The 25216-nt window shown below is 42.3% G+C and overlaps 1 protein-coding gene across 4 annotated transcripts in view; it reads right to left on the reverse strand.

Moving 5' to 3' along the window:
- ESRRB (estrogen related receptor beta) overlaps positions 1–25216 on the reverse strand; it is a 162540-nt gene that overhangs the window by 24363 nt on the left and 112961 nt on the right. For all 4 annotated transcript variants that reach the window (XM_028719087.2, XM_028719096.2, XM_028719079.2 and 1 more), the window contains 2 exons: positions 17460–17869; positions 11370–11486 (listed from right to left, as the gene is read on the reverse strand). In XM_028719087.2, the coding sequence (XP_028574920.1) occupies positions 11370–11486; positions 17460–17869 (527 nt within the window). The remainder of the gene's footprint in view (positions 1–11369; positions 11487–17459; positions 17870–25216) is intronic.

Consider the following 25216-nt stretch of genomic DNA (forward strand, 5'->3'; position numbering starts at 1 on the left):
TCTACATCCCCAGTGCCAGGCTATTTCCTACTATTAAAATCCACACTGCTATGCAGAGCACCATAAAAGCATTCACCAGAAGCATCACTTTATTATCCTAATAGCCAAAAGAGAGAATGCACATGTAGGTTATCAATTAAGTCCGAAGAATCATACCATTTCCAGGGTGCAAGACCACCGATTGTCTGGAAATGCCCTAACACAGGGACTGGGAGCCTCGGCCTGAGGGCCAAATTAGGGCCTCCAGGCCTCCCCATTTGGCCCCACAAGGCTGTTTTTCAAAAACCATGCCCATTTGCCCCACACCTGTTCTCAGAAAGCAGGATTGAACTCCCCCTGCATCAGCTGATGAGTAAAGAGTTCAATCCTACTTGGTCATGATCTCCCCCTACCTGCACAGGCCAAATTTGACGGCTGGGTGGGACCAGCCACATGCCAATCATTTGACATCATTATGACATCAGCTGATTGACAGGTGAGTGGTCTGCCAGGGAAAAAATATTCCCCATCCCTGCCCTAAAAAAACCCAGATTGCTATAAGAGAGAGGATGCAGTGCAGCAAATCCTACATTAAGCATCTGGGACATTGGAAATGGCTTAATAGTAATCAAATTTGTTCTTAAAACTAGCGCTGAATAGTACATTTCCAGCTCGTATCAGTTTTGCATGTTCATTCATAAATCCAATTAATCTGCAAATGTTTTGTTAAACCACAAAATATGTCTCTGTGTATACATTTCTAAACATTTCATCCCAAAATATGCATTTTTGATTTATATTGATACATTTTTTTAGTCAATGGGTATATAGCAAAATTAGGAGACGTGCAACCTTCTAATGATAATTAGATAACTGTGACCAACACTTCAGTCTGGGAGGTGATGAGGCCAGTTTGCATTAGAATTCACAGAAACTTAATTCCTCAAGCATCTCTCCTGAATACATATCAGCATTGTTACAAACACACAAAAAACACAAATTGTTTTTCAAAGCGCAATTGTCCTTCAGTGAGAGAACTTTCCTCCATGTGCTTTGTTCACCTGAAGTATGCAGAAAAGTGGTATTTCTGGCACGGGTAGAAGCAGAATACTCTATAAATACAAAGCCATTAAACCCCATGCAGCCGCAACCTGATCAGGGCCGCCTTTTAATTTCCTGACATGAGCTGGCCACTAACCCAATTACCCAGAATCCCCGGAGGAGTCCTCATCCTTCCCAGGAAGTACAAAGAGAAAGTGCAAGCATATTGCATGGATGTCAGCAGAGCTTTCACTGAAATCAAATATCTTTCAGAAAATGCACAGAATGGAAGGGGGGTTGGGGGAGGGGGGGTCCCAGGGAACACTTGAGAAGCGGGGGGCACTTCTCGAACAGTTGTGCTCCACCGAAAGATACTTAAAGAGAAAGCAAGAGAGACAAAAATAACCCGTTCAAATTAATTCTTTATTGTTTTAGCTAGCTGCTTGGATTACAGCAGTCAGTATAACAGAAGTGGATTTAGAGTACTAGAGTATGCTGTTTTCTGTTTAGTTGGAGTGTAAGAGAAAGGAATTACACTTTTTTTTTTACTCTGACACTGGTCCTCTCTGCCTCTAAGAATGATGTCAATCAAAATTTGATGATCTCCTTCTACAATAGAAAGTGTCCTTTCATACTGCATCACGGTGTGGTACGCTGGTTTAACATCAACTGATAGGAAGTGCCTACAGAGGGTGGTGAACACAGCACAAGATATTATGGGCTGTCCCGTGAATCCGCTGGATGAAATAGTGGAAGAACGTTGCCTCAGGAGAATGAGGGAAATTCTCAGGGATGATTCACACCCTGGCCGGCACTTTCTTGATCTCCTGCCCTCAGGCAGAAGATACAGAAGCATGATTAGTCGCACCAACAGGGTAAAGAACAGCTTCTATCCGTGGGCTGTTAGGCTGCTGAATGAAAGGATAACAACAGGGTGGGTGTGCGTCAGTAAACGAGGGGAATTAAGACTAAGAGAGCTGAGTGAGGGGTGCTCGTGTAATCTCACTGTATACAAGTTGTACAAGTGACAATAAAGTATTTCAATTTCAATTCAAGAACTATACGGCATGCAGACGTTGAGCAGCTGAAGCAGATTCTAGCAAGGAGGTGTGGTCAATGGGAAAGCATCCCCAATGAAATTAAGCCTTTTGATGCAGGTGTTAAATCAGAGGGGCCCTGCAAGAGAATGTGTTACAGTGACAGACCCTCCAAGTGACCCTATTTTCCAGGGATAGTACCAGATTTACAGAAGCAGTCCCACTTTTTTTATTTGATCCTGGAATGTCCTGCTTTCCCTTAGGTTGGACGTCTGTATTTTCATTGGAGAAATGTCGGAGGGTATGCAGTGAGCTGTGTTTACAATCTGCTCGATGGAAGGAGGAAATTTCTTGGAGGCCGGAATGAAGGACCTCCTTCGCTGGAGGTATTTAAGCAGAGGCGGAATGGCCATCTATGAGGGATGCTGTAATTGCACCCTGCACAGTGCAGTGTTGGAACAGATGGCCGCTGAGGTCCCTTAAAACTCTAAAATTATATTGTTAGAGTAGGAGTGGAAGTCTATTGGAGGGTGGAATTCTGGGAAGGAGCAGCTGGGATTTGCTAGTTAAAGCAGTTAGCAGGTTTGGGATTAGGGTAGAAGGAAAATGGGGTTCTTAGTGTCATGGATGTTAGAGAAAAGTGGATTAGCTGTGATCACAGAAGTGGTTAATACATTATTTCTCTTAGTTTTGAATTATTTTTGTAAATTCTTGTTGCCTAAGCAGCTTGCCTTGTAATCTCGGGTTCATGATTGGATTGTTGTTGAGTTTTATCTTGTAGAAATATCAAGAGAGAGAAAGGAAATATATTCACTCTCAAATTAATACAGCTAACCTCTTCTCTTGGCCTTTTTAACCCTGTCCTCTTCTGCTAGCTTTTCCTCTTAGTTTGGTGTTTTCTAATCGGTTTCTGCTCACGTGGTTAGATATTTGTTCCTCTCCATTTCCTATGCTTTATTCCTATCTCTGGGAGAGTAAAAAAAAAAAAAAAAAAGATTTTGAAAGATAAAGAACCTGGTAACTTGTATTGTTAACACTGCTTGCTAACACAATGAGATAAAGGTAATGGAAATATTATTCGAGTTTCTATGCAATTCAGGGTGGGGGGCAGGTTCACAGGAAAGGAACTCAAACATGACCTCAAGTCAAGTGTTTTGATGTGAAACGTAGCAGAAATATTGTTTAGGAAATTCTAAAATACAAATGAATCGGACTTTAGACAGGTCATTATTTAAGAGTAATGATCCAAGACGTTGTTTAAAATTAGATATTATTGCTCATGATGAGTTTAAGGTGTACAGATATTAAAGCCAGTTCAAGGAAAATTTAAGGACACCTTAACCCCTTGCATCATCCTGACTTCCTCTCTTCTGTTTTGATACATGTTCAGAAAGATGATTTGGATAAGACTTTTTAAAGAAAGGCTATACTGTACTCTTGAGAGTCTTTAGAAAGCTTTTGCTTATTACCACTATGTCACTACTGTTGTTTTGTACATTTAATAATTTATAGTTTTTACAATTATTTATAGCCTGCCTTTCAGGATTTAAGTCATTATTTAAGCCATTTATAGACAGCATTCTATCAACAGTTCTTGAAGCAGTATCCAAGTACACAAGTATACAATAAGCACAATCCCTACTACTATTAAAGAAAAAAAGAAAACCAAAGCACACAGATATTGAGACTTTTAACAATAATTGTGTTGTCAGTATCAAGACTTTTAATGATAATTGCATCAATATAAAATTATTAAATGTTTATGCATATATGTGTCCACCTAAACAGGAAAGAATAGTCAGTTTTTTAAAAAGCCCCTGGATCTACTTTCTCACAAGGCTATCAGCAACCTTAGCCTGAAAAAAACAAATGGGAAATTCCTTGAGAATTTTTTTATTTTTATTTTTTGCCATGCATTTCTGTCACAGTGATTCCTCCTTTGCTGCCTCTATTTCTTGTTTCTCAGAGGTCTTTGCATGCCTGCTACCCTTCAGCCCTTCCCAAAGAAAGGCTTTTCCCTGGAGGGAAAATGACAACAGGATTCATTCTACTGATCGCACAGGCTAAACATAACCAGCCAGTGTTTAGCTGTGTGTGCTAAGCTCTGCCCATGCCTGCTAACCCAAACCACCCGAGTTGCCTAATGCAGAGTAAATGGACAAAACGGCATTTTTCTGCACCAACGCTTTGTAATGTCACAATCGCAAGAGAATGACCTCAGTGCATGATCAGAAACATGCAATTTGATCTAAGAAAGCCTTATTCAAAGAATTCACATTTGAAATGCGACCTCGCTTACTGTCATTTTCAGTCTCTCGTCTCCCTGCCCGCCCCGCAAACAGATAAAATACTAGTCGAGTTTGAAGAGCCAAACAACTCTATTGTGTTCCAATATGCAAGATTCCAACTTTCAGCACTCTTTGAAATATTTCCTACAGGGTGAGTTTCATATTTTAGAATTCTAAGAATATTATTATTATTATTATTATTATTATTATTATTATTATTATTATGCCCATCAAAATATCTCAGGGCAGTTTGCAAGAAAAAAGAGAGCTATATATTTATTAAAATAACATTACAAAGTCTTCCCTTGATTTTACCAAATCAGACTGTAGGAGGAGTTACCTCTCTAGTTATACCTATGCAGCACATCAAAGAGAAAGGTACTAGGCTATGCCTGTTCCTGATGTACTGGTTTTTTCCATATTCAAGGAAGACACTGTTGCTGCTTTTAACATGGGGGGACATTCAAAAATATCACCCTCCACTTGGCAGTCTGAAATGCTGTCTACCAAAGGATTTTGCTGGATTTGTAGCTCAGTTTTAAGGTTTTCCGTTCCTAGTCTAGACTGATACTATCACTATGTATCAGATATAATAATAATAATAATAATAATAATAATAATAATAATAATAATAAATTTTATTTATATCCCGCCCTCCCCAGCCTTAGCCGGGCTCAGGGCGGCTAACAACAATAAAACAGTACAAAAGTACAGCATAAACAACACTCTAAAACCATTCATTCTAAAATTAATTAATTCAAGCCACTGGCAGCCATTGGGCCAGAGCTCCGCGAAGATTGCCGAGGAGGGAGTCAGGCTGTGCCCTTGCCAAAGGCCTGGTGGAACAACTCTGTCTTGCAGGCCCTGCGGAAAGATGTCAAGTCCCGCAGGGCCCTGGTCTCTTGTGACAGAGTGTTCCACCAGATCGGAGCCACAGCCGAAAAAGCCCTGGCTCTCGTTGAGGCCAGCCTAACTTCTCTGTGGCCTGGGACCTTCAAGATGTTTTTATTTGAGGACCGTAAGTTTCTCTGTGGGGCATACCAGGAGAGGCGGTCCCGTAGGTACGAGGGTCCTAAGCCGTATAGGGCTTTAAAGGTTAAAACCAGCACCTTAAACCTGATCCTGTACTCCACCGGGAGCCAGTGCAGCTGGTATAGCACCGGGTGAATGTGATCTCGCAGCGAAGACCTCGTAAGGAGTCTCGCTGCAGCATTCTGCACCCGCTGGAGTTTCTGGGTCAGTCTCAAGGGCAGCCCCACGTAGAGCGAGTTACAATCATCCAGTCTGGAGGTGACCGTCGCGTGGATCACAGTGGCTAGGTCAGGGCGAGAGAGGTAAGGAGCCAACTGCTTAGCTTGGCGGAGATGGAAAAATGCCGCCTTTGTTATAGCTGCAATCTGCGCCTCCATGGAAAGGGAGGTGTCGAAGATTACACCCAAACTCTTAACGGACGGTGCTGGCACTAACTGCGCCCCCGCAAGAGATGGGAGTATATATGTATATAAAAAGGTAATGGTACCCCTAACCATTAGGTCCAGTCACGGACGACTCTGGGGTTGCAGCACTCATCTCACTCTATAGGCCAAGGGAGCCAGCGTTTGTCCGCAGACAGCTTCTGGGTCATGTGGCCAGCATGACTAAGCCGCTTCTGGCAAACCAGAGCAGTGCACGGAAACGCTGTGTACCTTCCCGCTGGAGCGGTACCTATTTATCTACTTGCACTCGACGTGCTTTTGAACTGCTAGGTGGGCAGGAGCAGGGACCAAGCAACAGGAGCTCACCCCATCGCAGGGATTCGAACCGCCAACCTTCTGTTTGGCAAGCCCTAGGCTCTGTGGTTTAGACCACAGCGCCACCCGCGTCCCTATATATGTATATATACGGTACCAGTTAATTTCTAGGCAAAGGTATCCTTAAGACATAAAGACTAGCCAGGATGCCATTTATCTGGCCCTCGGAGCCATCACTACATGCAATAGTGGAAGCTAGGGTGGGGCTATCTGACCTGGCAGATGTGTTACTGATGCTTTCCTGTGAGGGAAAGGGGAGGCAAAGCAGTGGGGAGATCAGTGCCATATGAATGTTCCAGTGGAGCCAATAGAGTGTTCCTGCTCACAGTCTCCTTGCCTTTCCCCTCTCCCTCCCAATAAGCAGCAGCGACTCCACCACCAGGCGGTCAGGTAAGTCCTGCCCCACAACTAGTTGACTATTTGTCAACCAATGCTGAACTAGAAGAAGAAGAAGAAGAGTTTGAATTTGATATCCCGCCTTTCACTCCCTTTAAGGAGTCTCAAAGCGGCTAACATTCTCCTTTCCCTTCCTCCCCCACAACAAACACTCTGTGAGGGGAGTGAGGCTGAGAGACTTCAAAGAAGTGTGACTGGCCCAAGGTCACCCAGCAGCTGCATGTGGAGGAGCGGAGACTCGAACCCGGTTTCCCAGATTATGAGACTACCGCTCTTAACCACTACACCACACTGGCTCTAGAATTGTACAACTTAAGATGCCAAGGGCGAATGGAAGCACCAGCCCCATAGGCATGTTGAGCTGCAGATCCCAACCTTTGACACCAAATGGATGCAACAGTGGCAAATCCTTGTAGGAATAAAGATGGTTAACTACAGGTAAGAAAGCTGGCATGTTAAACACGTGTGCGCTGGGCTTATATATCAGGTTTGACATGGAAAGTTTCCCACACTGTGTTTTATCCACATGCTTTAGTGAGTTTCCACTCTGCAGTGTCATGAGGGAAGAAACTGAGATGGCCCGGCGCACATGCATTCCCTGAGTTGCACTGCATTGATTAGGGCTCTCTTAAGCAAAGTGGCCAGGATATCTGAGAAACCTATTGATTGCTCACTCTGCTCCCTTCCTGCCTCTGTTTCTCAATCGCTTTCTGCATTGCCATAACAAACCCCCAGTGCTGGGTACATCACAAGGATAGTCTTTCACAGTCTTTAAGGATTCATTTGGAGCCTTCCTCTCCACCTCCTCCGCCCCCCCCCCCCCGTCACCATAACCTGACAAAGACAGTCTCTATTTCTGGCAAATCTTGCCTTTTGGGTTTGTGCCCAAAAGGTCTTCTTAGGCTGCAGTCTGATCCCTGCTTACTGGGTTGTAAGACCCACTGAATTCAACAGGACTTAGTTCTGAGCAGACATAGTTAGGATTGCACCATTAGTGTGTGAGCTCTATCACACAGCTCCTAACCAAAGTCCTACCTAAAGATGAAGAAGGAAGCTTCTTGGGCGGGGAAAGGGACTGCAGGGACTAGACTACTGCTCACTTCTTCTTCCTTCCCCAAAGCCCTTGCAACTCATCTGAGGCTCAGGAGAGCGTACAGCCATTGTCAGATGGGCTTCAGACAGACAGCAAGGGTCTTTCAGCTTGTAACCAGCAACAGTCAACAAACTGTGCCAGTAAGTTTGAGGGAGAAGCAGATGTTTGCTGATGCCAAACAGAAGAGAAGCTAGAGGCAGGTGCCTGGAAATATCCAGCAAACTTGTTTAGAGACTTTTTGGAGTAATGTTGAGTCATGATTTCAGTAACTACTGGATTCGTTAGACACGCGAGCTCCAAATAAATCTAACTGCGCTATGATGGCAAAAATGACCTTACAGTAACTTCAAAAAAAGACAACTCCCAATTATATTATTTAGCTCTGGGCACTTCGGAGATGACATTGTGCTCAGCTGGACTCTATTTTTAGTCTGTGTGAAAATGCCCCAAAGAACAAAACACCAAACAGGGAATCTCGTTATCCCTTTGTTAAGAAGATCTGTGTTTTCACTGGGATTTTCACCAGAACTTTATAGTAAGTGACTGGTAATGGGTCACAAGAGAAAATCAAGATTTTAAAAACTAGAAAATAAGAAGAGAGCTATCTTCTATAACTGCCAGAATTGTTGTTACAGTCTGATGTGATCCTAACGTCTCTAGAGATGGCAAAAGCACATTGTATCTCTTTCAAAACAGCAAGCAGCGGAGAATTGTTTAATGTGGTATTTGGAAGTGTTGGTGATAGGGGACAATATGACGAATGGGATCCCGGAAGGAGAAAAATATTACTTTGAATATCAAGGCTCTCTTCTGATCAGTATGAGGTGCTTCTCAAGGGAAGCACTTGGAACTTGTAAGGTTGACCTGGATATAATACTAGAAAAATGTGCACTTGGGAACAACCCTGCCTTGACTGGGAGATTAAATGGATGATCTAAGAGAGCCAGAGGTAGGAAGAGCCAATGAACCCTTCATAAACTAAAATCCCCAGCCAATTCTGCATCTCTGTGCTGAAAGTCAAACAATTTTGGATTTGTTCTTCCTAGAAAATTGCTGACTCCTTGGAGACTAAATACCACAAAACTAATTTTTTTGCCTTTATTGGGCTTTTTAAAGCCATTGTATTGACTGAATTCCTTTTCTTCTGCAAATAATATTACTGCAGATAATAATAGTAATAACAATGCTACAATGATTGTTGCTAGTAGTTGCATAATTTATAGCAGTAACAATAGTTCATGGCTTCCTGCATACAGATGTATATTATCATAGGATGGAAGTATAAATGATCACGACAAACAGCAGCAATCCAAGGTCCTGAATCACTACTATTAATGGTTGCACATATAATATGATTACATGTTCAATTAAAGCAGTGTGCCTTTGGAGCAGTGTAATCTAAACTTCAGTGCTGCAAAGCCCATATGAGATAAAGAACTGGGCCCTAAGTGGATGCTGGAATGAATGTGGTTTGAAGCTGTAAAGGAAAAGAGCAAATCAGAGTAAGTAAAATGGAAGAATCCAAGGGACTGAGAGAGAGTTCATCTTTCCCGGCTTCCGAGGGACAACACATCGCTAGGTCACTCCACCACCTTCAAAGCAGGCTAATTTCTCTCTCTGAATCCATCACCATCCTAATCTAAAAGCAAGGTCACGAAGGGTCACAGGCCTGAGCTCACCAATGTCAGGAGAGCTGCAGTCATGAGCGAGAGGCAGAAATTTAACCTCAGATAAGATCTGTCAATCAAAGGGCAAAACAGGGTTTAAATCTACATTACTAACAGCACTAGCTTTTTATCACTCTTGCAACACCTCAGAGGAAAGCACTATGGCTTCCAATTCATCTCTGGCTTCCACAGATGGCAGCCTGCCTGCTTTGGCTGAAATGTGCAGGGCTGGAGCACTCTCCAGTGCTGATATCCTTTCCGTGTGGGTTAGGCTGTGAGGCAGCTGTGCTTTTCCAAGTACATCGATGCAGAGAGTTACAAGTGCTACATTTCCTCCCTGCCCCCCCCCAGCCTTCCATTCTGGAGGGAGCCCAGGGAAATGAAGCTTTGAAGCCAATCCATAAGAATGTGTTTAATTGCCATTGAATTCCCAGTGGCGCACCTTGAATGGATGGATGGAGGGGGCGGGAGGAGAGGAGCACAAGGGGATGAGCCAAGCACTGTTCAGACAACACTGAGAAGATCAATAGGTGGGGTGAGATGGTGGGCTGAGCACTGCAGGGCAAAGGAGACCACCTGCACAGGGACAAAGGCCTTTCTCCAGCCAGGGATGTTTATCTCCTCTCAGAACAAATGGACTATGATCAAACTTTCTTCCCAGTCGTGCCTAGGGATGTGTGTGTGTGTGTGTGTGTGTGTGTGTGTGAGAGAGAGAGAGAGAGAGAGAGAGAGAGAGAATTTGGTTCAGTTTGCACTGGAAGGCGAACCAGCATAACACACACTTTCTGAAACAATACAAGAACCGAAACACAACCACCTTTCAAAATCCACACTTCTCCAGGTTTTGTAATGCAGTTCTCCAGTCAAGCAATGTGTACCGAAAGGCATGTAACGGAGTTTGTGTGTGCATAAAAATGCATGTCTTAGAGCAGGTGGAGACATACAAAAATGCATTCTATGAGGGGGAAATACTTTGCGAAAATGTTTATAGTAGGTGAGATTTGCATTGCAAGGCAAATAAGTTTTCACAAGGACTAAAAAAACCCCCACCAACTGATATAGGACTGAAATGGATAGGTTTACTCAACCCTTCTCATTCCAACCCCACATTCTTCTGCAAACACACCAATGTTCAGTGCACAGTTCTGTTTTTACATGTATGGAATCTTATAGCTTGTAGCATGCCACTTCCGTAAATGTTTCTTATAAAATAAATGTGTACAAATAAATGGGGAATGAAAGGAATGATTCTTCAGCCATTTTTAAGTGCCTATAAACCTATAAAGAAAACGAAAGGGAATGCCACTGCTCAGATGACTCCTCCCCTTTTTTTTAAGGAAAAGGCATTTTTCACGCGTGGAAAATAAGCCAAGTGCAACCCCTCTGAGGAGGGTTTCCAATGGAACAAAATATCAATACAAACAGCACAATAGACTAAAAAAGACAGCAGCATATTGCGTTGGGAGCCATGGCACCATCTGCATGTATCCATCAGTGTCAGAGTCTTACATTCTCACCCAAATGTCATCTTCTAAGTCCCTTCTCTGGGTACTTCCACATTCTGAGATTAGGCAGGCCACAGAGAAATCTTGTCTTTTTTTCAGGTGTGGCACCCAAACTGTGGAATGCGCTCCTCAGATTGGACTGGGGAATCTTAAGTTTTTCCAGTGCTGGGCAAATACCCTTTTATTTGCCAAAGCACCTCAAAACACATTTCCATTTTTTGTGGAAGCTGACCTAGGAGGTCTGAAATCGAAGGCTGGGACACCAACTCTTTGAAACAAACGAGCGAAACATGCATAACTGCAGTTAAGCTCATATGCATTTTTCACGCCTGACTGTGGTGTGTTAGGTTTCGATTTGCCTCCTTTTAACATTTTCAGTCAGGTCAGGAACAGAATTTCACTTTAACACAACCGGCATGTCATTGTGTTCCTCCCCTTGGTCACTCAGAATTCGAACCAACTCCAGCTGCTTCCTCCTTCACATCAAAGGCACAATCTGGCCTCAGTCAGAGAGAGGTGAGGGTTTCTAGGGGTTGGCAAATCGACAGAAGTCATGCGCCCGGCTTGCCTTACCTTCTTTCAGCATCCCCACTTTGAGGCATTTCATGAAGCGACACGCCTGGCAGGATTTGCGCCTCCGTTTTGTGATTTCACACTCATTGGTCGCCGGGCAGCTGTATTCAATGTTCCCTGCAAAGACAAAGAGGGGCTCACTAAGGACCAGCACCAAATAGAAGAGAATATGACTGCAGGGTATTATGCCCTCAGAAGTGTTCTTCAAACAACAAAAAAGGAATCTCTGCTTTGACCAGTGCCATTGTTACGCGAGCCCTTCTACAAATTGGGCAGGTGTGTCACTTTTGATTTCTCACTTGTTTCTCGTTTTTCCAGTCCTAAATTTAATTCTCTGCATTGGCACATCAGTTTGCAGGTTTTTCTTATGAAAAGGAAAAGTCCCCATGAAGATTCTTCAGCATCCTCTAATTATTTCTAAAATGCATATGTTTGTAAATGCACTTTCGTCTAATATGCACATTTCTGCAAAGCAATTCCCCCTAATATCATGCATTCTCGCATGCCATTTTCGCATTTTTATGCATGCATTTTATCCCTGTATGTGTGGGTTTGTACACATTACTTGGCCGGAGAACTGCACTGTAAAATTCAAAGAAGTGCAGATTTGAAGGATGGCTGTTTTTCAGTTCTCGTATTTTTTCAGGAAATGCAAATTAGGTTGTACATGAAAACTGAATCAAATTTCTTTCCCACCCCTTGTTCCTGCAAATAAGGCTTACAATCTACATTTAAAAAATGAAGGGAGGTGGTCAGAAGTTTATAAATTCATGAATAGTGAAGGTGAGGTGGCAGAGGAAGAACAGTGAAGATGAAGATTCTAGAAAAGATTTCTTGCAGATACGGTTCTGACATTACCCTTTCACATATATGCAGAAACACACACACACGGCATGTCTTTTCAAAGTACTTTGAGAAGAGAAACCTAATCAGTGGATATGGTCTTGAACCCAAGTTTATTTATGCATAGAGGGAGTACTGAGATGACCTTAAACAAGTCACCATCCTGCAGTCTTAGTACATCATCTCTTAACTTTAGATAATCTTTCTTACATGGTCCATACTGGAATGAATGAAGCTGGGTTGAGATATGACTTGGAGCATAGGGCCGCTATTAAAAGCAACTGCACCCTGCCATTCAGTTTTTGGCAAAAATGTGGTGCAACATCACATAGTTCCTCATCCCTTGCGCCACATTATTGGCTGATGCTGGAGAATGCAGGAAAGCATATGGCATGATGATATAATGTCAGGCATTTCCTTAATGACATACAAGAAGAGGAGGAAAAACTTCAACATGGGTTGCCATTTTGGGCAGCGGCCCGATTACAGGCATAGCTTCTGGTTCTGAAATGAGCAAAGGACTGAAAATCACACTGAAATTGCTACTTGTTTTTTAAAAGAATAATTATCACGCTGCCGAAACAGCAGGATGAACTAGTTAACTCCTGGGGCTTATTAAGGAACACTGTAACCCCCAACGATGCTGACTCTGAGCCTGCCTGCCTTACAAAAGGGTTTCACCTTCAGAGTATTATCTTTTAAGACCCACATCCTGACAGTCAACACCAACGTGAGGCAGTTTCATTTCTCTGATGCCCTTCTGCATGCTCACACAGCCCTGCCACCACATGGTTAGATTCAGGAGCTCGGAGTGCGGTACCAGCTGCTTCCATTCAGTCTATACCGTGGCATTGCACAGCGCCTGAATTTCAATAGCCAAGGAAGTATCAAATATCTCTAAAAGCTGGAAATTGAAATTCAAGCTTGATCTCTAGTTAACAAATGAACTGCAGTAGCAAGGCAGGTACAGCCAGCCAGCCACAGAATCCCTGCTTTTCTGCAGTGCTTCCCCTCACCCAAACACACACACACACACACACACGAATCAAAGAATTATAGAATCATGGAATTGCAGAGTTGGAAGGGACCTGGAAAGCACAGCAGGTTTATCTGTTTTGCATTCCTTTATTTAAATAACCCATTTCTCACTTTCAAATGCAAGGGTACAATTCCTTCAGAGCAAACCTACAGTTTTATCCATCTTCAGGTAACAAACAAACAAACAAACAAACAAATCTGGTGTCAAGAATCAGCCAGCAATGTTGCTTTGTGACCTGCACATCCTTTTATCAAACTTTGTACCAAGTCACAAAGAAAAAACTGTTCCGGTGCATTCATGTTGTCCCTTACTAAAAGGGAGGAACTATGAAAGTATCGCCGATAATAAACCTTAATGCCATCAGATCACCTTGTATTGTGTCTGGTAGTAAGAGCAATGTGATGCAATGAATGGGTGCAGATAGGCTTAAGCAGCAAAACCCCTCTTTCTCTCTTCTTTAGAGAAGAACACAGGTAAAAGAAGGTAGCAGTCAACCTCATTCAAGATAACCAACTCTCTTCAAAATTTAGCAAAGTTCTCTGCTCTGTTGTTGTTGTTGTTTTATTCCTCCCCACCCCCACCTCCCACAACTTTCCCAATTTCTTTTATGGGTCCTGAGGCTGCCTGCCAACAGGACAGAACCACTCACGCTGCCTTGCAATTTCTGTAAGTGCCCTGTGATAAAGTGATGAGATTAACTCATTGGGATTCCAACAGCCTTCCCACCGGCTGGCAGTCACGCTGCCACTTCAGTCACTGTGGACTTGGGGCGATCTGGCAGCCGAAAGAGTTCCAGGGTGTCTTCAGAAGCCAGAGGAGGAACCTGCGCACGCCAATGAGCAGCAGCGAAAGATGCACACATGCATGCATGCTCACACATGTGTGTGAGAGTATGCTTTGAGCGTGTCACTCATCCTATTTGACCAAGCATAATTGAGGGAAATGGCTTCAAAGAGTGGGCTAGCTAGGAGATCCAGGGCTCGAACTGGGACATAATCTTGAAAACAACCCAGGACTTTGTGTGCTAAGATCTCAGAGCCCTCTTTGGCCCAGAAGAGAACAGAGATATGCAACATCAGCAGTCTTGGGGGTTGACAGACAGCATGCGGCCCCTGGATTGGCCAGGGTTGCTATAAATATTGAGAGCTCAACCTTTTATCCTTTCCCTGTGAACAAGAGCAGAAACTGCATCCTGATATTTTCTAGCTCCCATTCCCAGAATTCAGGAGTAGAGGATTGGGGGTCGTATCAGCATCCTCAGACAGATGCCAGGACACCTGCATCTCAGCAGAACCTACTGCCGATGCCCACTCTGTCCCATCTGCACCGTCCATATGGGAGGTGCCTGCCTTTTAAAACTACCCCTAATTTGCATTGTCTGTGGTATTGTGGAAAACGTTGTTTATTATTATTCTGCATTGCCTTTGTTCTGACTGTAAGCCATATTGTAGCAGTCAGAAAGATGGAGCGTTATATAGGAGTGTGCATCAGTTCAAGGTGGGTCGCAAATAACAAGGCGAGTTGGAATCCATACAGGCACACAATCAAGTTCGATTAGCAGCCCCCCTAATGTCTTGTGCCACTCTGTAATTTCTGTACCTCCTGTATTTCTATGTTTCTTTAAGGCATTGGGCTTTGCAAGAAGTGAGGCTGTACAAAATGCCTGCCAAGCACCCAGGAGCTCTGGATTTTGTTGTAGTTGTTAAAGCACAGGAGCAGACTATTTTTAAAACAAGGTGAAAGCTTCATTTAAGGTTGTTGTGTGTGTGGTTGTTGTTTTTTTAAAAATAAAACCCTACATTGCGCTGTTTTAACAAAACAAAACAAAACAAAACAAAAAAAGAGCTCTTTGGAACTCTCCAGACAACATTTTGGACAGCCTCACATTGTAAGGTCTACTGGAAGAAACAAACAAAGAATAGGATGGAAAGGAAAGGAAAGGAAAGGCTGGTGTGAAGCTACAACATTGGGGTTTTTTTAGCGTACTACAAACAAGACACACTCCGGAGGGTCTCCCAGGCTTGTAAATTTCATCCGTTTTGGCCGAAAGAGGAAAAAACGTATAGTCCATTTTTGGATTTCCCATTCTGCTGAATGGAGAACACAGAGCCTCATTTTACACAGAATGGATTGGAACCCAAATTACAGAATCAACATGAAGAGAGCAAAGAACAATCCAGAAACAGATGGATTTTGTTTTAATGCACTAACGCAGATGCAAGCTGAAGCTTGGGGCCTATTTTCACTCCTTAATGTGAGAAAAGAAATTAAATGAAATGAAAGATGGTCCGTTCCCCATAATTCTGTAGAGAGAGGCTACACTGGGGGCTTTGTGATTAACTAAAATAGAAGTACTCTATCCCACAACTACTCAGCACAGAGCACTGTGCTGCAGTCATTTTCAGAGCGGTCCACCAGAAAGCCCTTCTCTGGAAGAGGAAGAGGCTTAAACTTATTCTCCTTGTGGAGAACATATACATCAGGTCTAACTTTGGACCAGCTACCCCTGCCCCCCACCCCATCCTAACAGAAACCCACAAGGAGCGTTCTGTACCCTTTTTACATTCTCTAATTCAAAAGTTCTCTTTCTGTCAGGACTGAACAGCACTTGGCTGCTGCTGCAGAAGCACACGGCTATTTTTGATGTACGTTCAACAACTGTTACAGTGAAGTGACTGCCAGCTATTGTTAGGAGGCATTTCCTGGTTCTGTAGCATCGGCTGATGAATAATATTACCATAACTCTGTATTAATGCATCTTCTGTCATTCGCCCCCCGACACACACATTTTGAAGTGGTAATAGGTGCTAAGGGATATACAGACTGAATATAAATGAGAACCTTGAGGGTGTCCAATGATCCTATCTCACAGGATTGCTAACATGTTAACAGCTGAAAGCCATGGAAATCGACAGTGGCCCTTCTTTGTAAAGTTGCCGAGCATGACTTCACAGTCACAAGCAAAAATAAGGGTCAACCCATAATAACAATCAAACATGACAAGCATGAGGATGCACTTACTTTAAATGAACAAGGCCCTGGAAGTCTCAGGGTTGAAAGAGATGTGACACAGGAGATCTGTGTTCGAATCTTCCCCAACCCCCTTTAAAGCAGCCATTGGAGGCTCCAGTTTTGATCAGAGCAGTGGCAGTAGGACAGGGCAGCGCTGACATATTTTTATTGTATAGCAGTATACAAATATTTTTATAAATAAATAAATTCAGTGCCTGTCATGGAATCATAGAATTGTAGAGTTGGAAGACTCTAGGATCATCTAGAATGGTCTAGTCCAGCCTTTCTCAACCTCTGGGTCCCCAGATGTTGTTGAACTACAACTCCCATTACCCCTAGCTAGCAAGGCCAGAGCTCAGGGATGATGGGAGTTGTAGTCCAACAACATCTGGGGACCCACAGGTTGAGAACCACTGATCTAGTCCAACCCCCTGCAATGCTGGAATTTCAAATATAGCATCCATGACAGATGGCCATCCAACCTCTGCTTAAAAACCTCCAATGAAAGAGAGTCTACCACCTTTCCAAGGGAATCCTTTCCACTCTCAAACCGTTCTTATGGTCAGAAAGTTCTTCCTGATGTTTAGTCAGAATCTCTATTCCTGTCACTTGAAGCCATTGGTCTGGGTCCTACCCTCCACAGCAGGAGAAAACAAGCTTGCTCCATCTCACATGTGACAGCCCTTTAGATATATGCAGGTGGCTACCATTTCTCCTCTCTGTCTCCTCTTATCTGGGCTAAACACACCCAGCTCCCTCAACCGTTCCTCACAGGGCTTGATTTCCAGACCCTTTCCAGCTTATCCACATCCTTCTTAAACTGTGGTGCCCAGAACTGGATACAGTACACCAGGTGTGGTCTGACCAAGGCAGAATAAAGTGGGACTATTGCTTCCCTTAATCGGGACACTATACTTCTGCTGATGCAGCCTAGAAGATCCTTTTCACATGTACACTGCTTGCTACTGACCCAAATGGTAAGGATTGCAAAGCGTTTCATTTTTCACTTGGGTACCCTGCAGTCTGACTCCACATTCACCAAGAGTCTCAACTGTCAGCTCTCACCCTTTTCTACAAACATAACACACCCCAGATCTTATTTCAGTTACTGGGAAACATACGACAACAGCTTCTACTTGCAAACCAAAGAACCCATTTTGTCACATTGCTTGCATCCCTTCGCCCAGGCCCCATACCTTGAATTGTCCTCTTGAAGAAGGCTTTGCATGCTTCACAGGACGCCACTCCATAATGGTACCCGGATGCAATGTCCCCGCACACTAGGCACAGCCTCTTGGGGATGGCGTTCAGCATATACTCGCACTTGGTGGGCGAGTCTTCCATGATGGCGCTGGCGCAGTCGTCGTACCGTTTGCGGCAGGGCCCTCCGCCAATCCCCGCACTGCTGAACATGGGTGGTGAATCCAGGCCATTGGGGTGGCCGCCTATAGTGATGCCGTAGCCACCGCTGGCGTCGGATGAACCACTTGGGCTGTGGTGGCTGATGGCGTCGATGCCGGAAGATGGGCTGGACGGCTCAGTCTTGATGAAGGATCCACAACTGGAGGTGAGGTGCCGCTCATCTGTGGACATTCTGCCTAACAGCCTGTGGGTAGGAAGCACAGGGACCTATTAGCTGATGGGGGGGGGACACACACACGGAACTGGAACAGAATCTGCTTCAACATTTGATTGTTAAAAAGTACTTTCCCAAAAGAAAACAGAGTCCTTTTTGTTGGGGATAATTCAGACTGAAATTCCCAGGTGTCAAAAAAAGGTTGTTTATGTATGCCACAACTCCAGCCCATGTTTCGTTAGCCCAAAAATGGAAAATGAACAAGGTCCCAACTAAAGAAGAATGGCAATTTAAGCTGACGGAATATGCGCAGCTTGCAGACTTAACATATAGAATAAGCGAAGAAGAAGAATGTACGTTTAGAGAAGATTGGAAAACGTCTGTTGAATAAATGGGAAATAATTGTGCACAGCTAAAAATGCTGGCAGCATTAAGATAAATTCAACAGTGTAAATAAGTTTTGATGGATCCAATAATGGAATGCTGAATGGTATAGTTTTTTGTAAAATATGCAGGGATTCATGATATGTAAAATGAACCATGGAAAGAGAAGAAGGGAAGTCATTGATATCTTAAGGATGTAAAAATGAGAATCTATTTCAACATTTGAAATCATGCATTGAAATATAGTGTGTTTAACATTTACTCATTTATGCATACATTCACCACTACCATGATGGTTATGCTAGGTAACTTGGTTTTATTTCTTAAAAAAATATCCAAAAAACAGGTGTGTGTGGTGGGGTGAGGATTTTTTTCTTGGAGCCGAAGCCACAGAGCCACTCAGAAGCTTTCAGAATCTGCCTTGGGACAAACTTCTTGTCGTTTTAATTTACAATTTTTATTCAGTGGGATGCCTTCTTAGTAGCTGAATCAAACTCAGAAACATGAGAACCTTTTCTGAGTCACCCCGGTTTCCCTCACAATTCACAGTGCACACAGAGCTGATGAACACTGCTAGTGCATATATTTCAACCAATCTGGGTATTGTTGGGTACTTCCATCATTACCCATTTCCCACAGTATATCTGTGCATATATTATAATTATTATCAATTGGTTTAGATGCAACTAACTTATCTCGCTAGTGGACAACCACGCAAGGAGATCTCCTAGAGTAACAAGGCATTCCCCTCTCCTCCTCCTCCATGTGCCCTCTTGTCCCCCAAATACGCTGGGGGGTGTTGGGGGGAAAACCCCAGAATAATGTGATGGGGGGGGGAGAGAGACTGTTCCATCAGGCAAGCAGACATGCTTCAGTGATGGAGCAATCCCCTTAGTGTTACATTGAATTCCACCCATTAAATTCCTATCCTGCCCTTCCTCCCAGGGTGATGTACCTGGAAATGGTTGGATGAACCAAATGTTCTGCTGACATCAGAATGGAAATTTTGATAATTGCCATGATTAATGTTTAGGAGTCTTAAAACCAGATAGGTGAACAGTTGTAGTGACAGACACTGGGCATACCGATAACTTTGCTGGAACTGGAAAAATGTTGTAAAAAATGAGAATTTTGCACTATAGAAGCCACTGGTCTTTTAAAAAAAGAATAATCTTCAGATTATAGTGATCATTCTAGCTAATTGTGGGTCTTCCTTCTGAGGAATTATTAAAGCATTTGGGGCCTTTTTTATTTAGAAAAAAGAGGGACATTAAAGATGTTTCTAAAATTAAGAAGGGTGCAGAGGGAGTGAATAGAGCAAAACCCTCGTATAGCCCCAGAACCACCAAAATTAATTCACCATATGAAAACAATTAGTAGTAGATTCAGGACAGACCCCCAAAAAAGTGATTCTTTACACAATGCATAATTAACATATAAAATGCATTGCAACACGATGTGATGGTCACTTGCTCAGATTGCTTTATCAATGTTTGTGTTGATAGTTAAATAAAGCCTCCATATTCCAAAGCAGCATGCTTTAAAATAAAGATGAGGACAAACAAGGGAGGGCTGTTGCCTGCATGCCTGGCTTGCCAACTTTCTAGACGCATGAGATTCGCCAATCTAGATGACAACTGGCCTAATCTGCTGAAGGTTTTCTCATGCTCTTAGGTTGTTTCTTTGAGGTTTCAACTGCACTATTCACCATCTATCCAATAAAATTTCCACAGTTGTTGTTTTTTGAATGCCATTACATATTTGTTCTTCTGTTGACCCAATTCAGAATTATTGCAAGTATTCAAAAGACACCTGAAATCTAAAACAGCAAAGTCTTGTGGACATTATACAAGGGCAAAGTTTTCCTATTTGTCTTAGGATACATCCACCATGAGGAAACATTTTACTTGGCTCTAGCTGAGGAATGTGAAAGGGGAAGAGATTTGATCCAATTCTCCTGTGACCTGGCAAGGGAAACTCTATTACTATTCCTGGCCCCACATAATAGGCTCAGAGGTTCTAAACATTGTGTTCTTTTCGTTAAAAAAAAAGGTCATTTCCTAAAGCCCCTTATAGGACTATAAGATCATTGCTACTCTCTGGATCTTCTCCAAATGGTCTCATGCATTTCCTGAACTGAGGTGCCCAGATAAGAACGCAGACCCTGAAACACGGACGGGACAGAGGAGTGGAGTGAGAGGCTGCTTCCTAAATATGAAGCCCAAACAGTTCTCTATATGGCTTAACATGCCATTTGCTCTCTGAGCCATGTATCGCATTGCAGATTGATATCACTGGATAGCCATTTCCCCCCTCAGATTTCTCTCAGCAGGGTATATTAGCCACTTTGCAGCTATTATATCCATTAGCTTCTGCAATCCTTCCTACTACTTAGAAACTCATGGGTGGGATCTAAATGGCTGTGTGCAGAACTTCTCTGCGGCAGCAGGAGTTTCTCAGGCACAAGCCTCACTTCTAGCAGTGCAGCCGGCAAAAACTCCCCAAAAGTCAATGAAGCTTTCAGAAAATGTTCCAGTGCACTGTGCGTTGGAAAGGGAAATTAGGAAAGCCCAATGTGTGTTCACTCACATAGAAGCTTGTGCATGCGGCTCTTTGGATTTCTGTGTGTGTGTTTGTGAAGTTCTATTACCTACGATGAATTTCTCATAAACATTCACAACGTTTTTTCTCTCTCTAAAAAGCTCTGGCATTACTTAAAAAGCAGCGGCTGTTTTCTCTGTCTGTGGCCAGTGATGGTTTGTCTGTTTGATGATGAGGATGATGTGTCGCTTACTACAGAAAAATAATCTCAAAGTGACTTACATTTTTAAACACACACACACACACACACACACACACACACCTTACAATGCCAAATTAAAATACATCAAAAGTCTTTTTTTAATTAACTGCTCAAATAATTTCTATCAATAAGTATCAATCAGACTTCAGATGTTCAGCTCTTAACCAAGTTTTGGGCCATATACCATCTTCCGGGGCTATTGCATCATGTCCCAAACCTCAGACCTTGCATGAGACCTGCCAGTCAAGGGATTAATAGTATTTAATAGTCATGATGCTGCCACTAAATTCAGAAGTATATGACCTGACTTCTTCTCTTTGAATGCTTATTTTATTTTATTTTATTTTATTTTATTTTATTACAGTTTGGGTTTGCTCACCACATTTCCCCTTCTCCCCCTCCTTCGCTTCTTCTCTGTCCCTCCCTCCCTCCCTTCTTCCCTCCCTCCCTCCTCTTCTTCTTCCCTGAAAAGCAATAACTACACAGCTTAATTTCACAGACGTTGCTCGTAGACCCTAAATTCAAATCTCTTAATGACTGCAGCTGATCTACTCTGATGTCACCAAAAGCACTTTAGCCAAGAGTACACTACTAGGTCCAAGCTAATATTTCAACAAAAGGAGTAGGGCAGGTAGTAAGAAAACTTTATGGGGGAAATGAAAACACAGGTGTGGCACTCATACCTATTATAGAATCACAGAATCATTGAGTTGGAAGGGACCCAAGGGTCATCTAGTCCAACCCCCTGAAATGCAGGAATCTGAGTGCAGAACCTGACATTTATCCCTATTGATTTTACATTTTGTTCCTGAAGTTGTTTGCAAAGGTAAAAGGACCTATCGCTGATTCCTAGTGGTCCGTGGTGCAGCAATAAAACTGCCAGCCCATTTGCAAAGCTAAGCAAGGTCTGGGATGGTTTCAAATTGGATGGGAGTCTGTGTGCTAAGATTTCTTCATGGCAGAGGGTTGAACCTTGGGGTCCCATCCAATTCTATGATTCTATGTTACATTATGCTCCGCTTTTCCATTTTCTCATTATCCTCTGTGAGCTGGCCACCTACAAACATCAACATTTGCATCCACATTCAGCTCATTTAATTTCCCTAACAAGATGTGCATAGCTCTATGGTGAATGTGTGAGTAATGTCCAAGAAGCAGTTTATACACTACGGTACTTTCCCTTTGACCACTTACTACCTAATCACATCATGAAAAGCTATATATACATTTTAATGAACACATTAATCTTGATTCTTCACGATGCTCAGTTTGTCCAACCCAGATGTGTCCCCTCAAAATCCCACTGATTTTGCCTTAAAACAACTTTTTGGCTATTTTATTTATCTATTATATTTCTTAGATGCTTTTCTCACCAAGCAGCTCAAAGCAAATTACATTAAAGACAACAATAAAAGACTAAAAACACAGCAATACAAATAAATACTAAAAACACAGCTAAACAAAGTTTCCAAATGAGCCCATTTTGACAGTGCATCAGAAGTTGTTGTTGCTGCTGCTGCTGCTGTTATTAAACACGGACACAGAACAGTAGGTCTCAGGGCAGGTTACAATTTAAAATTCAGAATTAAAAACAGTTAAAACTGTGCATCAGATCCTTTCACTTTATTAATATATATCCCATACAATACTTTTGTAAGTGGAACCCTCTGTCCTCTTGCTAAACCCTCATTTTGGCTATTCCTACCTAATGTCTTTTAGCTACTCTCACCTCAATCAATTTTCTAAATAGCCAAAGCTTTGTTATTACTGAGGAAAATCCTTTTAAAATATAAGATGGGGAAGTAAATTCATTTTAATCCTTGTTTCTGTTCTATTAACATTTCAGAAGTATTTTCTCACTGAGCATGAGGACTAGATTTTTTTTTTTAATCTATGGAATTCCCATGATCCCAACATGATCTCATAAACTGCACATATGCACCCCAGTGGCATGCCACCTATGGGACAGGTATTGCCCAAACCAGTTTTTAAAAGATGTTACACAATTTTGAATTAAATATACTCCTTTCTACTTTGACTTGAAAAAAATTACTATAGCATTTCCCAGGCAGTTTCCACCAGAAAGCATATAAGCTGTTTGTTTTTCACAGATGCTTATTGTGGAATAATGTACGTACATATTCACAATAAAATACTTGCTGCATTTAGAAAAAATATTGGTGACTTTATATACACATAACTTAATCTGTGTGGGTTACGTAGAGTGTAAGAATATGGTTTTGGGTGCTTAAAGGCTCTACTGGCAAAGATATTTGAGTCTTTGCCTTCGTTGACCATGCAGATTGGCACACCAATCACAAAAGAGTCACTTGAAAATCAGCTTGCATTGAAACGTTAGGCAAAAACTATTCCCCTATGCTGGATTGAAATAAATATTTGTTTAACCTCCGAGCTTCAGTTCAGGATAAAGAAATACTCCCTCTAACTTGGGGAGCATTCAGCTATGTTAGAGTAGACCCATTAATTAACATGATTAAGTTAGGTCTATTAATTTCACTCTGAGTAAAACCTACTTGAATACCACCCAAAGGCTATAGATTATGTAATCTGGAATAAATTGTAATGGCTGCTAAGATGTATAAACAAAGGAAACTTGGAAACATAAATAAAATAAAGATTGACCTTTTAAAAAGTTCAGCCCTTACAATGAAGGTAGACACAGTGAAGTTCTGGAAAAGAAACCAATGCAGCAAGGAAGGAGAGGGGTTAGCAAAATATAAATTGGGGTGGTGATTAAAGATATCATTATAATTTTCTGGTTATGAGTTGTAGACCTGTTAGCACAGAGGAAACCAGGCAGTAAGTTTGCATTGTCTTGCTTGATAGAAAGTACCATGGACAGCTCTGACTGTGTGCTCATTTCAATGCAATCCATAACACAGCATAATGTGAATAGGAAGCATTTGATAGTTCTTTGCTGCATTTTTTGCAGCATTTTTTGTTGTTTGCTTAAGAATCAATTAATTAAATTGATTATGCATTATTGGCAATATAGGCAATTGCTTAATTGCTTTGCAGCAAGTTTGTCTTGCTGTGGATCAATTAGCAAGACTGATTAAAACAAGAGTTGATAAAAATTAGTATTTTCTGAAAATATGCCTAGAGGGGGAATTTATAGAACATAAAAAAGCTAAAGGAGAGTGTTTTGAGGGGGAAATGTATTTTTCTTCCACACAACCACTTTGCAAAGGATCAAAAAATTAAGACGGGCCCTGTTCTGTGTAGATCCTGAGTCCGTCTCTACCAGTGAGGAACAGATATCGTTAGGAGTGAAGTAGGTATTTTATGCATTTAGATTGCACCGTAATCTGAAGAATTCAAATTTTGGCCTGCCTGTGGAATTTTTTTAAACTTCATCTCTTTAAATAGCTCCCCCCAGTCCTCCATCTCACCTCTCACACTGCTTTTGAAACAGCACTCAAGATCAATAACCGTTTGCCAGTGGTGTTGGGTCTGCAGTTTGAGACGGATGAATATAAACCTTCTTTGGGTGCATGGAACAAGTTATGTGGTGGATCCCAGCCTTTGATTTTGTTCTTTGCTCTATCGGAATTTCCTATTTCATCAGAGCATATAAGGAAAGTCTGTTGTATGGGTTCATCTCTCTTGGCATTTTGTTTCCAGCTGTGGCCAGCCAGATGCTTTGCAAGCAACAACCCACTACAGCATAAATCGAGAAAGGACATCAATCAATCTAAAGAATGCAATAAACCCAGGTTCATAGGGCCAAAAGTACGGTGACATTTGAACCAGGGAACCAGACCAATCCACCACCTTTTGCCTCCTCCACACTGTGCACCAGCTCTCTTACGACACTTCTCTCCTCTGCCTTTTACAAATCTTCCTGTGAGCAAAGAATGAATAAATCGCTTCATTTCAAACAGGAGAGCTGTTTTAGATTTTGGTTCTCTGGCTTCCTTCGAACCAATAGCAGTACTTAGTAATTTTGTGTTATTTATTTGCGTAATTTGAATCCTGACCTTAAAAAACTCTGTGAGGGTGGCTTACACATAGTATAGCAGAAACAGTAACAGTAAAACACAGTTTTAAGCAAATTACCAAGGTTGTAATGCAAAATCATAAGGCAATATCAAAGACCTCAAACACAAATTTAAAATTCCAATGATTTTTTAAAAATCTCTGCCTGTTGCTGAAATAACAGCGGTAGA

The sequence above is a fragment of the Podarcis muralis genome, chromosome 1, assembly GCF_964188315.1.
Source record: "Podarcis muralis chromosome 1, rPodMur119.hap1.1, whole genome shotgun sequence".
Classification (NCBI taxonomy): Eukaryota; Metazoa; Chordata; class Lepidosauria; order Squamata; family Lacertidae; genus Podarcis; species Podarcis muralis.